We start from the raw sequence: 17,042 nt of genomic DNA, 5'->3' as shown, positions 1-17,042 counted from the left end.
GTAAAGGCCGCTGGTGCTCTGCTGCAGGGACCTTCATTCTGTAACAAGTCGGGGACACGGGGGCTGGTAACCCCCCCCCCCCATTTATGGAACTGGAGACGGAGCCTCTGAAAGGCTGAAGTAGGCCACAGGTCATGTAGCGAGGAGGCGGCTGCCCAGGACGTAAATGCCTAAGGCCTGGTTCTTATCCATGGAGCTGTGCAAGCCCAGTTCTCCAAAAATCAACAACATTCATCATGAACGCAATTCATGGCAGGCCTTGCCTGTGCCGTTTGAGTACCCCTGCGGGCTGGGTAGTTATTCCCATGGTACCCCAGGGTCCCAGCACTGCGGGGCTAAGGGATTTGTCGAAGATCCCAGCCCTAAAGTGGTGGAAAAGGGGCTTGAGCCCAGGTGCAGACTTCCCAGCCCAGGCCTCAACCCATTGGCTTCCTGAGAAAAGTCAGCAACGTTTACGAGTCTGGTGGAGAATGCCATCTCAGCACTCTCAGGTCGGGGCCCCAACTCCGTATGACACCGCCACCCTGACGGGGTGCTCCCCTCTTAGTGGTGGGGGGAATCCCTGCACCTTGGGGTGAGGGCCAACTTGGGAAACAGATCTGAGTCCTGACTTCAGAACCACCTGGGCCAGACCAAGGGACAGCGAGAGCAGAGGAGAGGGGGGAGGGGCGGCTCCTGGGACCGAGTGTGGAGTCCAGCCGAGATCCATCCTCCACAAGCCTGACATCCCCAAGCCCCCACTGCACAGCTGACCTCCAAGCCGAGGCTGTAACAACCCATGGCGTGGACCCCCAGGACACCCTGCAGAGCAGGCAGGCAGAGGCGGTTCCCACTCAGACAAGCTTCCAAGAGAGTGCGGGGTCTGTCCAAGGGGACCGGCTGACCACCTCGCCAAGGCGGTGCTGGAAGCCGAGTTCTGCTTGTAAACCAAGGACACTACCCACAGTCCCACTCCGCTACTCGAACCAACAACCCATGGAGGGCTGGCAGGAGGGACTTGCAGCACAAGGCAGGCGCGGCTGGTCCCTGACATCAAACCCAGGATCTCAGAAACGAGTGACAATCACAGGCTCAAGTTTGTGCTCACGGCGTGCCAGGCGCCGTCACTGTAAGGGCCCAAGATGCACAAACTTATCTTCAGGCTCCGTGACCCCTTCTACAAATGAAGCGACTGTCCCGCAGGGGGACCGGCACTGAAACTGACGGCTGAGGGGGGTGTGACCCTCCTACAAAAGCCCGAAAACCCACCCCTCAGCTCCTACCTGCACTCGGAAGAAACAGACACACAGGTGGCCTCGCCTGGCAATAAATATTTTAATTTTTGTTTCATTTTTATGATGACAAATAATTTTCAAGTTTATTTCCTTTTGTTTTTTAAATACAAAGCTAAACCACAAACAGGTACAACCGAGACATTTTACTTCACATTGACACGCTCCGTCGGATCCTCCTCCAATTGGCTGACCACTGACCAGGCAAGTGTGGGGCGGGGGGGAAGACTTTCCTAGGTAGCACCGTCGTGAGGCTGGGGTGCGCGGGGTGGGAGCTGGGGGGCACCAAGGTTGAGGACAGGCTCTCGCCTGTCTCCATTCACATTTACCGGGGACCAGGGGGTCCGGAGACCCCAGGTGGTGGTTCCAGAGCCAGGCCCCCTGGACCGCAGGTGGAGAGAGTGAGAATCAGTCCCCCTTCGGGAGGGAGGGGGGCAGCTACCTACACCTCCTGCCGTCACAATCATCACAGTCGAGGTGAAAACTGTACCCTTAGCCTTGATCCCTGGGTGCTGCACCTGCTCCCTCCCCTTGGGGTGGGGCCTGCACTCCAGGGCTCGCGGGCTCACCCTTGGTTCACGGCTGCGCGGTCTGCGAGTCGCAGGAAGAACATCGGGTGGTCTGACAAACAGCATGACAGCAGGTCTGGACCTTTCAACCCAGCAGAATCGGGTCAGGGTGGGGGTGAGGGTGGCTATTTGGTGGGGGAGGATTGGATAAGTAATTTCTGGTCCCACTACAAAACTTTATTTTTTATTAGAATAGAGTACCATCTCAAATCTCTTCTATAAAAAATCAAACAAAAAAACCAAACCCAAAGTAAAAGAAAAAAAAAAAAGAAGAAAAAAACGCAGCCACTCCACTCACTTTATGACCTATGTACATGTAAGTTGTTTTCTGTGGTTTTTCTCTCTTTCTTTTTTTTTGCCTTTTATGTTTTTTTGATTTTTATTATTTTTTTTAAAATAAATTCAGTGTTCACATTTCTATAAAGAATTACCCCAGTTTCGGGAGGCGCTGCCCTGGCGGGCTGGCTGAGCAATGCTTTTCCCTGCCCGCGTCTGCTGACTCCCCACCCTGACGCTGGCCGCACACGTGGCCACCCGTGGGAGTAAACCTCGGCCCGGCCCCTGCCCACGGGCACCGGGTCAGCAAGCTTTCAAGAAAGCAGAGGGGAAGACGAACTTACTGCGAAACCCTTTAAAAAAGATTCATACACTTCCGTGTGCGCCTGTCCAGACGGCAGGAAAACAAGAGCTTGGGAGCATCCCGTGGGGGCCGTCGGGAGGCAGCAGGCGTCTCCTTGGCCGCCCCGTGCTGCTCGTACATCGGGGTGCGCGCTCGGACGTCGGGGTGCGGGGAAGAGTCCGGGCTCCGCAGCCCCCGCTTCCTGGTTCGTGTTCGAAGACTCTCTCCTCTGAAACCTGTGCGGAGCCTGGCTGCATGCAGCGAGCGCGGGAAGCACAAACGTTCGGCTTGTATGCAAAAAAGGTACAAAAACAACTAGAATATAAAAGTTTTGGTAATATAAGGCCATCTGTTCAAGTCCACTGTGGAAACCTGTAACAGATATTTAAATACTACAGTGAAAAGGCATCTTAATATACTTTTTAAAAACATCTGAAGTAATCTGCTAATATTAAGTGTGTGTAAAAAAAAAAAAAAAATCAATTCCCTTTGAGGGCACTTTGTCCACTGGAGGGGGAGGCGGGCGGTTAATGCTTCAGCCAGGGGTAGGCCTCGATGGAGGCCCTGCTGCGGTCCCCGTAGTCGTACAGGAGCTCCTCCCCCGCCTCGATGTCGCGGGAGGCGATGAGGATGAGGTGAGGCACGCCGTCGATGTCGTGCAGTTTGGTTTGGCAGTTCCCACATTTACTGTGATTGATCAGTCTTCCCAGGCGATTCGTCTCCCTAGTTGCATCCACGCTGGCGGGGAGGGAGGGCAACAGAGGATGATTAGGTTGATAAAGAGGCTTTTGAACGCAGCCAGAGTCACACGTGCTCTCAACTCTGGTAGGATGTCAATTTATGGCCATGCCTTTTGGGAAAACAATTTAACTAAAAAAAAATCTTAAGCGCCTAGAGAGGCACCGGGTGGGGTGTCCCAGGCAGCGGGTGGGCGGAGACAGGAACGCAAAGGGCTCTTTGTGGAGGCTCGGGAGGCAACTGTAGAGCTCGGCACAATCAAGAAATGAAAACAAGTCAGTGGTGCTGGGAATGACGGAGGCCGTGCGTGTGCGTGTGCGTGTGCGTGGGGGGGGGGACTCTCTGAACCTTCCACTCAGTTCCGCTGGTCCCTAAACCTGCTCTAAACAGTCTATTAAGAAACAACCCACAACAAAAAGCAATCCACTACACGGGCCGTCTGGAGAGCGGGGCAGCCAGCAACTTCCAGAGCTGCCCTGGCCAAATGCCCTGGGAGGAGGAGGCAGGTGAGCCTCGGAGCAGCGTTCACGTGACCAGTCCACGTCTGCACCCAGAGTTGGAAGATGGGAAGGGGGCGGGGAGAGCGGCTTCAGAGCTTTGAGAAAAGGCAGCAAGAACTCAGCAGGAAGCCAGAGCCACAGAACCAGGTGTTCCTGGCCTTGGCCGCGCAGCCCGGCCTCTCTGCCACGCGCAGCACTCGTGGACTTACCAGTAGGTTTTGCTCAAATACTGGAAATAGTACATGTAGCAGCCGGTGGAGGGGTCCTGCGCATACAGAGCCTCCCGCTTCTTGGCGTCGGTGATCTCGATGAGGTCCCCGTGGTATTCCACCACGAAATCGCCCCGGGAGAACTGCTTGGTGGCGATCACGCCCCTGCCTTTGCCATCGATGAGGTCAATCTGTTGGGTGATGACAGAGAGGGTTAGTTCGTAACAGCCCGAGGTGCCACGGTGCGAGGCCGGCTCAGGAGGCCTGGGGGTTGTACCTTCATTGGAACAGCTTTCTTGAGGTATGCCTCGGAGTTCAGTTCAATGTATATTAAAATGTACACCGGGGTGCAACTATCAGCACGACCCATCACCCAGAAGGTTCCCTTGTGCCCATTTGCAAAGCCGTGTCACCTGTCTCCTGAGAAATCGGCCAGGTGGGCGCTGCCCCATTTTGCGGGTGAGAAAACAGGCTCAGAGGGGGCAGACCCACGTCCGAGGCCATGTGGCTAGGAAGTGGTGTAGCACGGACTCCAGTCCACGCAGCTGGCCTCTTCGGGGAGCAGGAGGACCCAGGATTCTGAGTCTCTCCTTCAGGGCCCCGACTTCAGTCCAGATCTCCCTAGATGGTGGGTGGAGACTGCAGCTTTCTGCCCCTGAATCCCAGCCCAGACCCGTCTGGCTACCAGAGTTCCTCTCCTCTCATCCACCCAAATGTGTCTGAAATTTACCAGGAGAAAAGCAAGTTTCTTGGGCATTGCCACTTCCCAGGAAAACAAAGTTAAGGAAAAATGTATTCGTTTCTCTTTTTAAAAGTTTCCCCAGACATGGTGCTAAATGGAGGAAGCCAGACACAGCAGCTCCCTATTCTATGATCCCGTCTGTAGGACCATCAGGCACAGGCAGGTCCAGAGACAGAAAGCCGACTGGTGGGTGCCAGGGACTGGGGCGCACCTGCTAACGGGGACGGGGTTTCCGGTTCCGTTTGAGAAGATAAAAAGGTTCTGAAGTGGACAGGGGTGATCAGTGCACAACACTGTGAGTGCACTCAATGCCGCTTAATGGTGCACTTTGAAATGGCTACAATCCTAAAGTTTATGTTATACGTGTTTCACCATAATTTTAAAAACGTTTCCCTGGGCTAACATTTCACAGAGTCCGCTCTGTTTCCGCATGAGTTGCACCCTTGACAACAGTTCTGGCATTTGGCCCCTGACCAACGAACAGTGCCACCAGCCAGTAACCACGAAAGGACTGAAGCAGGGAGGCGCCACTCTGACCTTGCCCACAGCCCGCCCCCTTACCTTCATGCCTTCTTCCTTTCCACTTTCGATCAATTCGTCTAGCCTTCTCCTTTCTTCAAACTGGGAAGAAAACACGGGGCGCGTCAGCCTTCCTCCCAGGCCACTCTGGACCCAGCGGGGCCACAGCACAAGGTCACCCACAGTCGGCCTCCATGACATCGGTCCCCGGGGCTGCCCAAGCCCCCCAGCACCCCCATCCTTTCCTCACTGCCCATCTGGTGTGGACAGTTTGCCACCTGGGGCTCCACTGGACCAGGAGGGACACAGAAGAGGCCCAAGGCAGAATCGGGGTGTGGCTGTGTTCTGTTTGAGCCATGCAGTGTTTTGAAAAATATTTAGATCGCCGACATCCAAAATCAGGACTCTGACTTGATACAAAGTCAGCTGGGGCTGACGGGAGGCTGTGCCTATCAGACGGGGCGTGGGTGAGAAAGGCCTTGCACCCCAAAGTCAACGCCCTGAACGGAGGAGCTGGAGAGGAGAGGGTGTGCTCGGGCTCACCTGTCCCCAGGGCCGCCCCCTCCTGGTCCCCACTGTCTGTCCGTGCGCAAGACGCTGCAGGGACCTGTCAGAGCCAGACCAGCAGCCCCAGCCCACCACACGGGACAGCACCCACTGAAGCTGTGCCGGCAGTGGAGCAGCCACCTGCAGCGGAGCCCAGCCCCTCCCAGCGGAACCGCCTGCAGCCCACCCGGGACCTTCCTGGTCACTCAGTCCACACGGATTTACTGATCGTCTGTTGTGTGCTGGAGACACCATGGTAAGCAAGACCAGGTGTCTGCACCTTAGGAGGGATTTCTGGGAGCTCAGAAGCCCCCCCCCACCCCACGTGCGCACCCAGGACAGCCCGGGACCCAGCTCTTCTCCATTTCCACTGCTGCCTGGCGGTCAAGCCACATGGCGCTCACCCAGGCCCCTCTGCAGCCGCCTTGCTGGCCTCCCTGGTCTCCTGCTTCTGCCCCGGCCCCTGCCCCTCTCCACGGGGCATCCACAGGGGGGTGTTAGAAATGTTAACTGGGACACCTTAAAGCTTAAAGCCTTCAGGAAAAGTTTTAAATAGTAGTGTACCCAGTACAATACAGTTGTTCGTGTGGAAAATTACACAATAGGTAATGAATAACCGTAGACTGCTCTTAGCCACCCCTGTAGTAAGGCACCCACATCGATGTCCCTGGTGTGACAAATGTATGGGGGAGGGGGGGTGAGGAAGGGGTCTATGGAAGCCCTCCGTCCTATCTTTGTCACTCTGTAAACCTCAAATCATCCCCAAACAAAGAAACAAAAGCCTTTCAGTAGCTTCCCACGACTACCGGGATAGAACCCATTTTTCCGATGGCCCGTGAGGTTCTGCAGGTCCCGGCCTCTCGAGCCCACGGGCCGTCCTCGCCCGGCTCCACACTCTGGCCATGGCTCAGAAGCTCAGGCTTGTTCCTGCCTCAGGACCTTTGCACTTGCTGATCCCCCCGCCTGGAGTACCCTCTTCCCGGTCCATTTACCTGGCTGGCTTCCTCCCTTCCTCCCAGGATCCGCTCACAAGGCACCTCCTCGGAGAAATTCCCGACCACTGTGGCCAACGGAGCCTTGGCCTGGCTGCACTATCAAACTACTTAGTTTATTCATGTACATGTGCTGGCCAAAGTCATCCTGCTTTTTGGTTATGTTTTCCTAAGCTCCGTGAGTACTGGGCTGGTTAACTGTGGGATCTCCTGGCCCAGAACAGTGCCTGGCACATTAGTAAGCCCTCAAAGCAACAACACACACGCGCGCGCGCGCACACACACACCACGCGGAATCATTAGTTAGTAAGCATGCAGCAGGGAGGAGAGGTACAGCGGGCTGAGTCAGTGGGAGTATTTGCAGGAACATGGGCAGGTGACTGGGGATTTTCCTGCCGTGGGGGAACATGGCACCAGCCGAGGAAAACTGGCACCAGCTCGATGCCCTGAAGGCAGAACCAAGGAGACTGAGTTTCATTCTGGAGGCTGCACGGTTTGGGGCACACAAACCACCAGGTCGAGGCTTCCTGGGCCCACAGGGGTCCCAGGCAGACTGAATAGGAGGAGCCATCCCTGAACTGGAGTCAGCAAGCTGCGTGTGCACAGCAGGCCCAGGGCTGGGCTGGGCATGAAGCCAGGGCACTGCCAACCAGCGCAGTCCCTGCCCCAGTGCTGGCCGTCACCCCACCCACAGCCAAGCCAACCAGCCACAGCGAAGCCATGAGCGGTTCGGAGCATGTCTCGAGGCCCAGTTCCCACCCTCCTGCCTGGACCCTGGACCGGCCCTGCCCACGCTGTCTTCAGACTCAATGACGTGGCTGCCAGGCTGTTAGTCTGTTTCACCCCTGGCTCCCCACACCCCTCTCCTATGGCTCACCCACCTGGGCCCCGGCTTCTGCTGCCCGGAAGGGCAGGCAGGGCCAGACACCACCCTGGCCCACCGCCCGGCCAGCTACCACCTGGCCTTGGTGTTGGCTCGGCAGCGCCAATGCGAACATGAGGGACACCGCGTGGCTCTCGGTCCGGTGGCTGAGCCGATCTACCTGCTGCGAGCCCAGCTCTGGGGAAGCCAGCGTCCATTCCCCTCCGCACGCCTGGTGCCCGGCTCAGCAGACAGGCATCACAGCCCGGCCCACTGCAGCCTTCACCCCCCCGGATAGACAAGCCCCCGTTTTTATTAAGGCCCACGTGGCTGCCCCACCCTGCAGCCCGGGCCTCCCTATGTGGGCACACTGCAGCTCCGACCGCACGGGGAGGCGGGGAGGCGTCTGCGTGCTGGGCCTGGCACCGCCTTGCCCTCTGCAATGCTGTCTTTCACAGTGACCCAGCACGGCCTCTCACTGCAGGCGAACATCTTACAACAGCCCCTTCTTGGCAGAAAGACACTGCCTTTCTCGGGAAATCAAGCCAAAGCTTCTCTCCGGAGGGGAAAACGGACCCCTTATTTTGTTTTTCTTTTAAATGAAGCCTCATCAATTCAAAGAAAAAAAGAGAGAGAGAGCAAAAATACTAATGACCTTCTCTGTACCTAGAGACTGAACATGAAAAATGCTGGAGGGGCTATGGCAGCCGGGGGGCCCCCCACCACTCAGTGGGGTGGCAATCCTTAGCACAGGCCCTCTGCCCTCCCGCTGCTTTGGGGTGAGAGAGCAGGGGGGCTGCCGGTCCCAGTTTTCCTCAGCTCAGGGGCCCCTGAGTGGAGGGTGAGGGAAGCAGCCAGTGGGCTGCAGGGCCAGAGCACGCCCGGCTTTCCTTCTCAGAAAGGCAGTAACCACACCCACTGCATCAAATATTGACCCACTAGACGGCCGCACAGCTCAGCATCTGCCAACTCAGCGGGCGGAGGCCCCAGCCCAGCTGGCCATCCTGCCGGTTTTCACAGGGGCTTAGGGACCATGGCTGGGTGGCAAAGAGCAGAGAGGAGCCTTGGGAAGGGACAAGGCCGGGGAAGCACAGCACCTACTGTGTGCCAGGCCTGGTTCTAACTGTTCTGTGTGTGTTAAGGTGATTAATCCTCCCAGCTACCCCCTAAGATGCTCCATTACCCCATTTTACAGACAGGGCAGCCGAGGCACAGAGTGGTTAAGGTCCTGGCCGGAGGTGATACACCCAGTAAGTGGCTCCCAAGCCATCGCTGTTGACCACCTCGAGACACGACATGGGACCTTCTGGGAAGCAGACAGACCAGCCTCCGAATGCGTGCACGGCCTCCCCCAGGGTGCCAGGCTCCAATGGCCCTGCCAGCAAGCCCTGGAAAAGCTGCCATCAGGGTCACGCCCGACTTTCCCTGCCTACGTGCCACAGGCTCCGAGGCCCCTTCCCAGAGGCATCTTAACCGAGCCCTATGGTGACCGAGCGTTAGGATGATCCACTAGGCAAAGAGATGCTGGAGGATACCGAGGCCAGAGGCAGAGACTTGCCCCAGGAGACGCACAGAAAGCTCGGGTCCACATGCTGAGGACTGCCCACTGGGCAGCCCTGCCCTCCCCCCCCCCCCCCCACCACCACCCAAGAGCTGGAATTAAAACCACGGGACTCTACCTGCAGCTCGGCTTTGCTCTTCCTGGAGCTCCTCCGCACAGGGTAGAAATCTGTGAGTTTGCGATTCTGTTGCGTTTTTCCTTGAGCTCTGGGGGGAAGGGGTGAAGAGAAAACCAAGCTGGCACCCAGGGGGGCACACAACTCCTGAGGGGCAGCTCCCTGGAAACCAGGTCGCTTAAACACCTGTGTGCACCGCAGCCTGTGGTTATAGGCTCACCTGCCCGAGGGGGCCTCAGAGAGTATCAGAAGCAGGCTGTTCTCTGCGGGGGGTTGGAGGGGTGAGGGGGGGCGCCACGTGGGGGAGGGGAGGGCCCCTGAGCTCTGGACATATGGCAGACCCAGATGCTGGCAAAAGGATGGGGTCCCTGGGGGGTGACTCAAGGGGTGTGGCCTCAGCGTGAGAGAGGCTGATGTGAGCCTCAGTGTGAGTGAAGCCGGGAGGGAGGCCTGCTCACCCGTAACCAGCTCCCCGAGGCCATCCCCAAGGCCAGAAAACCAAATTGCCGCGCACCGCGGGGCGGGGAGTCGCTCTGGAAGGTGCTTACTTTTTCCGAGGCGCCTGCTTGCCCTTGACGGGCTTCTTCAGGGCTTGCTTGGCGATGGCTGCACCGGAGGAATCACAAGACGAGGTCGGAGTTTTTGGAGGTTCTGCTACTTCGGATTTTTGGTTTGGAAAAGGTGCCAGGGGACCTCTCCTGGCGTCTTTGATCTTTAGTTCCTCGGACTTCATGGTGCTTCGTATTGCGTTCCCAGTGTTTCTTTTCTCTGCAGGCAGAGGGGAGAGAGAGAGGTTTATTCTAGACACCCGTTAGACCTTCAGCTGCAGTCTAAGACAGGCTTTGAGAAAGCGGGGGTCATGGGTGTGTGCCCTTGCCTGTTAAGCCCGGTGTCCATGAATGGCTTTACTGTTTGACAGAAACACTGGGCAGAGCTTTTGGTCTTCTGTACTTTTCTCAGCTTTATTGAGCTATAATTGACTGCCCTGGCTGGGTGGCTCAGTTGGTTAGAGTGTTGTCCTGATATGTAAAGGGTGCAGGTTTGACTACCAATCAGAACACACACAAGAATCAACCAATGAATGCATAAATAAGTGAAAGAACAAGTAGATATTTCTCTCTCTCCCCTCCTCTCTCTAAAATTAGTAAGTTATACCGGCCAGCATGGCTCAGAGGTTGAGCATCGACGTATGAACCAGGAAGTCACAGTTAGATTCTGGTCAGGCACATGCCCGGGTTGTGGGCTCGATCCCCAGTGTGGGGCATGCAGGAGGCAGCCGATCAATGATTCTCTCATCATTGATGTTTCTATCTCTCTCTCCCTCTCCCTTCCTCTCTGAAATCAATAAAAATATATAAAAAAGTAAATAAATAAGTGGAAATATTTAAAAAATAAAGGGGGACATCTGTAATACTCTCAACAATAAAATAAATAACTTCTTTTAAAGTAAATAATACGTGGGTGGCAGGAATGTAAAATGGTGCATAAGAGCATGGCAGTTCTTTAAAAGGTTAAACGTGGCGTTACCATCTGACCCAGCAACTCCACTCCTAGGCATCTATGAAGAGAATTAAAAACATTTCTACATAAAAACCTGTATATGAATGTTTATGGCAGCTTATTCATAATAGCCAACAATGGAAACAACCCACAATTCCATCAATTGGTGGATGGTAAATAAAATGTGGTCGAGCCACGTGAGGGAATATTACTTAGTCACATAAATGAATAAAGTACTGATCCACTCGACAACGTGGATGAATCTTAAAAATGCGGAGGCAAAGAGGCCAGGCACAAAAGGCTCCGTATTATATGAGTCCATTTACAGGCAGCGTCCAGAACAAGCAAATCCAGAGACAGGAAGTCGACTGGCAGTTGCCTGGGGCTAGAGGAGGGAGGAATGGGGTGTGACTACTAATACTGGGTTTCTTTGGGGGTGATGAAAAAATATACACATCGAAACCCCTCCAGGCCGCGCTCGCTCCCTTATCGGCCTTTCTGCGTGGAACCAGAGAAGATGAGGCCAGGAGTGCAGGGAGCCCATGAACGCCAGCTGTCACATCAAGGCAGAAAAAAGGCTGAAAATCAAGAATTAAGAGCCTGGCCTTGGGGGTCTCCTCCTAAGTATATCTGGCCCCAAATTCTGTTCGTTGCCATTTAGTGATACTGTGAGCCAAACAAGCTTGCTTGTGTGCGTGTCACTACTGAGAACCATGTACTCGTGCCCCATTCCAGAAGGGACATGAGACAGGCTGACCGCATGTAGACAGAGCCCCTCCGCCCACCCCTACGTGGCCACTGCTACCCTAAGTGCTGGCTATCCAGGGAGGAGCAGGCTGGGACACTGAGATCCCGCAGAGGAAGGGCTGTCGGAGGGAGCATTTCACAAGGCCCTTTGGCATCCATGCTTTAACTGATCTTCAGAGTAGCCACACTCCCACTTCACAGATGGGAGAACCGAGGCTCAGAAAAGAGGAGCCATCTGCCCAATCCTCCTCCATTTAAGTGGCAGGTGAGGGTTAGAACCCAGGTCATTTGAAGAGCAATGAAATAGCCTGGCCCTGTGCACTGGGATGGATCAAGACCGGGCTGGCGCCCTAGCTGGCTTGGCTCAGTGGATAGAGCGTCGGCCTGTGGGCTAAAAGGTACCAGGTTCGATTCCAGCCAAGGGTCACATGCCCTAGTTGTGGGCCCGACCCCCCAGTGGGGGGCGTGCAGGAGGCAGCCGGTCAATGGTTCTTTCTCATCATTGATGTTTCTATCTCTCTTTCCCTCTCCCTTCTTCTCTGAAATCAACAAAAATATATTTTTAAAAAAAAAAAAAGATGGGCTGGCTCCTGCCCCTGGTTCTCAGCTCTGGCACCAGAGGCTGGGCTAACGCACCACTTGTGGTACTTTCTGTTAACATGGAGCTGCTGGTGGTCAGAGTTCTGCTGTTTTAAGGCGACTGTTACTAGAAGGGAGCATGGTGAACTGGGACATTCTCACACTCCCTGATGCCACGTGGAAAGCGGCTATTTGGATTAGAGCAGGATTTCGGCTTGTTTTGCGGGTCCAGACAGAATTTTCACTGACCGTATACCTTTCTCGTTCAGTATTTACACTCACTGCAGACTAGGCTGTGCGCGAGAGGAGCTCTGAACGCTTGAGTGGAAAGAAACTTTAGAAATGAGGTCAAGGCCAGCTCATGAAAGGGAAGGAAGTCAGGGCCTGGTGCTCACACAACAGTGAGGCCTGCAAGCGGCTGCTCTGAACAAGCCAGACTCATAATTTCTGCACATTTGGCACCTGTGAGCCTCTTCCCTTGCAAATCAGGGGCATTATTTTTGCAATCCAGCAAGATAATCAAGCCCAAAGGACGCGCCAACTCTTGTGAAAGCAGTAGAACCTGTTAGGCCGACAGGGCACACGCCCTGGGATGGGCCTCCGGTTCCCCGTGTCTACGTTTCTTAGCAGCAAGACAGAATGTGGCTCCTTTCCCACTTGGGTATGAAAAGGCTGGATAAAAACCTAATATAGATGCATAATTACGGAGGAGAGAGGCTTCTGTGGCCCAGGCCGCTGTGGTCAGAGCAGGGCCGTTCCCCAGGCTTACCTTCCCGCTTCCTGTAGATTCCGGCTAATGGCTTCCCCTGGCATTTGACTTCGTGAAGTGCAACTGAGTTCTCTTCCTGAAGGGGGGAACGCATTCCAGAGCATTTGTTCGGGCTCATGTAGGTGTAGATCTTGGACTGCCCGGTAAACACATTCTCCTAGAACGACAAATGCGTATTCTGAGAGGCTGGAAGAAGAAGACCCCACAGCATTTAGCGGAGAAGGAACGAGCAGACCGCAAAAGACAAAGAACCCAACAACATCATCTCTCCAAAGCAGTGCTGCCCGGGGTGCCAGCCCCGGGAGAGCAGCGGAAGGGTGCGGATCCCCCAGGTCGAGTTGGCCACATATGGTCTCTAACTCTGGTCTCTAAGGGGACACCTGGCCAGCCGGAGAGCCAGCTGGGCACACAGGTCTACGTAAGCAGCAGTCCACCTACCAGCAGCAGGGAAGTTGGGGTGGGAATGGCCTGGAGGAAACCAACGGGGACTCTGAAAGGCCTGCGGGGAGGGGGTCGGGGCTTAACTCTGGCAGGAGCTGCAGGCTTCAGGGAACCTGATTAACCACTTCCGGCCCCAAGGTCAGCTGGTAGGACTTGTCACTACTGTCCGAGCCTGGTGGGTGCCCAAGCCTGGCTCCTCTCAAATGAAAGCCGCCCAGCAGCCTCCCAGGACCTGGGGCCGCCTGCAGGTGGGAGGATTCTCCGGGGTATCTGGGTGGGTGGGGGTGGAGAGCTAATAAAAGCAGGGCCCACTGCCAGCACATTCAGGGCGGTCCCTCCATTGCAAATGGCATCGGGTGGGCAGGCTGGCAGGGCGGCCCAGGGCCCTGCTGGTGTTTCTGGGCGAGGGGCCTCTGGTGAGTAAGCAGACAGGAGGAGCTTCCCCAGGAACCCTGCGAGGGCCCTTCCGCCCGGCCGGTGAGCCAGGAAACACCGACTCCGCGAGGCCCCGGGAGGCCCCGCGCCCCTGGGGAGGCTGCCACCTCCGGGGGAGCTGGGTCTCGGGGTGGAAGTGCCATAAAGACACAAACTTTTCCGAGGTCGGATACTGCCAGGGTCATGGCGGAGCGGGTGTGGACGCCACTCCCAGGCAGGCAACAGAGAAGGAAGCTGCCCGGCCTGGCGTCCCGCCCGCATCCCAGCCCCAGGGCGGCGGGCGGGGGCCGTGGGGCGAGCCCACGTGCTCACGGCGCGGGGCCGGCGGGGCGCGCGGAGTGAGTGCGGGGAGGGTGCCTGCTTACCCCGTTGGCGCGGGGCCTCCCCGGGCCCCTCCGCTCCACCATGTCCGGGCCCGGGGCCGTCGCTGCCACCGCCGCCGCCGCCGCCGCCGCCGCCGCCTCCACCGCGCGGGGCTTGGACATCTTCCTGCCTGGAGAGGGGGACCCGGGGGAAGCGGGGGAGGGGGCGCTCAGGGCGCGGCGGGGCGGGGAGCGGGGCCGCCGGGCCGGGCGCCGCGACGGCGCCTCCCGCCGCAGCCATGTTCCGAGGGCCCGGCGGCGATGGGCCGCCCGCACCGCCGGGAGGCAGGGGCCGGCCGGCCGAGCCTGGCCGGGGCCCGGGTCGCCCTCCCGCCGGGCCCCGCGCGCCGCCCGCCCCCCGCGCGGCCGGGCCCGACACACCCACCTGCAGCCCCGCCAGGCCCATGGCGGCGCGCCCCGCGCCCTCGCCGCCGCCGCGGCCCGGCCACCACCGCTGCCGCTGCCGCTGCTGCTGCTGCTGCCGCCGCCACCAGCGCCGCCGCGGCGCCCCGGGGAAGGGCCGGCGGCGCCCCACGGCGCCCCCTTCCCCCATGGCCTGCGAGGCAGGGCCCGGCACCCGCGCGCCCTCGGCCCGGGACCGAGGACGCAGGGAGGGAGGCGCTGGCGGCGCTTCCTCCGCGGCCCGCCCGCTCGCCGCCGCCCACCGTCCGGCTCCCGGCGCGGGGAGGGGCTGGCAGGGGCGGCGCCGCGAGGCTCCTCCGCAGGGAGGGAGGCAGGGCCGGCCGCGCGGCCGCGGCGAATCCCGGCTCGGGCGCGCCCCCTCGCGCGCGTCCTCAGCCACTCGCCGAGGGCCGGGTGGGGGCCCGGCGATGACAGCCCGGCCCTCCGCCCGGCTCCCGCGCTCGCTGGCCCCCGGATATTTTGGGAGACCGGTCCGTGCCAGGCGCGATCGGCAGCGGTGCCCGCGCCCGGGCTCACGACGCGCTTAAAGGGGCAAGTAATCCTTCTCGCGCGCCCGGGGCGCGGGTCCCGGGGCAAACCCGTTTGAGGTGAAGACACTGAGGCTCAGGGAGGCGAGGGGCTTGCCCAGGGCCGCAGGACTGGACGGAGGGAACCCGGGCGAGAGGGGGAGAGCCAGGATTGGAACGGGAAGTTTGCTGGGTGCTTTTCTTGCATAGACACTGTCTCATTCAAACCTCACCAACGCCAGGAAGGCAGATACTATTATCTCTTCTTCACAGATGGGAAACTGAGGAGGCTGCCCAAGTTCTCAGAACTAGACATGGATTCCCAGGCAGCTGACCCCCCGAGGCCACACTCCCAGCCAGGACCCCTCGGGGTTACAGAGGAGGCACTTACAGCTGGGAGGAGCAAATGGCGTTGCAGAAGGGGTCCCTGAGCAAGTCACCAGGGGCTCCTGTCCCCACCCCCCTCCCCATGAGGAAAGGGGTTCCAGGAACTGTGGTGTCTGGTTCCGCAGAGCTCAGCGCCGCCCTGTCTCCCTCTACTGTAGTCATCAGGGTTTGAGGGCCCGAGGCCAAAGAGTCCCTGTGTTTGTGCAAAGTCAGATGTAAACAAGACACCTGGGGGCAGCTCACTCCGGCTACTTGGGTCATGACCTGGGGGCAAGGATTGGGTTTCTCTCAGGGCATCAGGCCCGGGGTGTTCTGTGCCCATGGTCACCTCCCTCTCCCAGTCTCGGCCCCAGTGTCCTCCTGGATGAAAAGCAAGACCCTTGAATCCCACAACCCATCCAGGGCACCTTCCTGCCAACATCCACAGGTTCAACAACCAACTGTCACTTTAAGTAGCTGCCTCTCCTTGAGAGAAATAAGACTGAATAGGATTAAATGGCAGGACCCAGCTCAGGAAAAGCCTCTCACACCAGTTCAGGCTTTAGCATCCTTCAGAGCAGGGCTGGGGAACCCCTCCCCCATCCCATCCGGCCCCCTCTCTCCCTATCACTAACGCTGCCCACTTGACACCAAGCGGCCATGCGGGGAGTGAAAGAGGGTTGCAAAGGGACAGACACTCTGACACCAGGTGGAGGAGTCACTTAAGGTAGTGCCCGTCACCTCGGCAGGGCAGAGGTTTGCAGTTGCCAAGCTCTCTCGGGAAGCATGGTTTGAGAGCAGCTGCTCAGACCACCTTACCCACTTCACACAGTATTTTAAGCCCCACCCTCCACACACATCCTCATGGCCACAGTGTCGTCTATTTTAGGCAGGTGCGGGGGATACATTAAAGTACAATCTAGCACCCTGCTCCTCAGTTCCGCAGCTCTCGTACACTGTAACATAATACTTATAACAAATACACCCCTCAGCAGAGACTCCTAGCTCTCCTAGAAACAGTATTCAACAGCAGTGATACGAAGCGCTAACCCGAGCTAACCCTTCTTGACTGTTTACTAGGAGTTGGGCCCTATAATGAGGCATTATTACATTGAACCTTCCCAACCGTTTATGAGAAGGTACTATGCCCATTTTACAGATGTAGAAATTGAGGCTCAGGGAAGAGAACCCTCACTTGCCTAAGGTTTCTGAACCCGGTTCTGCTATAGGAGGGTACTTTGCAATGAAGAATATATACGGAACTCAGACACTAACATAGCAATGCATTCATTCCGCAAACATTTATTGAGCACCTATTTTGTGTCAGGCCCTGCGGTAAGGACACAACAGTGAACATGGAGGCCGATGGAGCACAGTGAGGACAGGGGCGTTTAGTAGGGCCCTAGAGGCCATGGGGAGGACTGAGGGTTTGATCCTAAGAGCAAAGAGGAAGTTGGGGGCAGGGGAAATAGTGAAGGTCCCATGATCAAAACCTGTGTTCTTGGGGACCATTCTAGCAGTTGAGGGCTAATAAACTGGAGATGGCAAAAGTGAAAAGAGGAAGACCAACCAGGCGGCCATCTGACAGTGACAGTAGAAATGGACTGATCCTCAGACAAACATACTCAAGGTGGAAAATATTCACGTGATTGCAAAACTTCAAAACCAGGG

At 57.3% G+C, this 17,042-nt stretch overlaps 1 protein-coding gene across 1 annotated transcript; it reads right to left on the bottom strand.

Annotated features, from left to right (window-relative positions):
• Positions 1 to 1,297: 1,297 nt before the first annotated feature.
• On the bottom strand, positions 1,298 to 14,199 carry KMT5A (lysine methyltransferase 5A; the record flags this gene model as incomplete). Its single annotated transcript, XM_081113572.1, has 7 exons — positions 1,298 to 3,197; positions 3,907 to 4,097; positions 5,210 to 5,269; positions 9,247 to 9,334; positions 9,792 to 10,011; positions 12,839 to 12,995; positions 14,080 to 14,199. The coding sequence occupies 7 exons, from the start codon at positions 14,197 to 14,199 to the stop codon at positions 2,987 to 2,989; spliced, it is 1,047 nt and encodes a 348-aa protein (XP_080969698.1). The 3' UTR covers positions 1,298 to 2,986.
• Between the last annotated feature and the right edge of the window lie 2,843 nt (positions 14,200 to 17,042).

This window comes from Myotis nattereri, assembly GCF_964212035.1.
Source record: "Myotis nattereri genome assembly, chromosome: 19".
In the NCBI taxonomy this organism is placed as follows: domain Eukaryota; kingdom Metazoa; phylum Chordata; class Mammalia; order Chiroptera; family Vespertilionidae; genus Myotis; species Myotis nattereri.
This window is presented reverse-complemented; position numbering and strand designations above follow the sequence as displayed.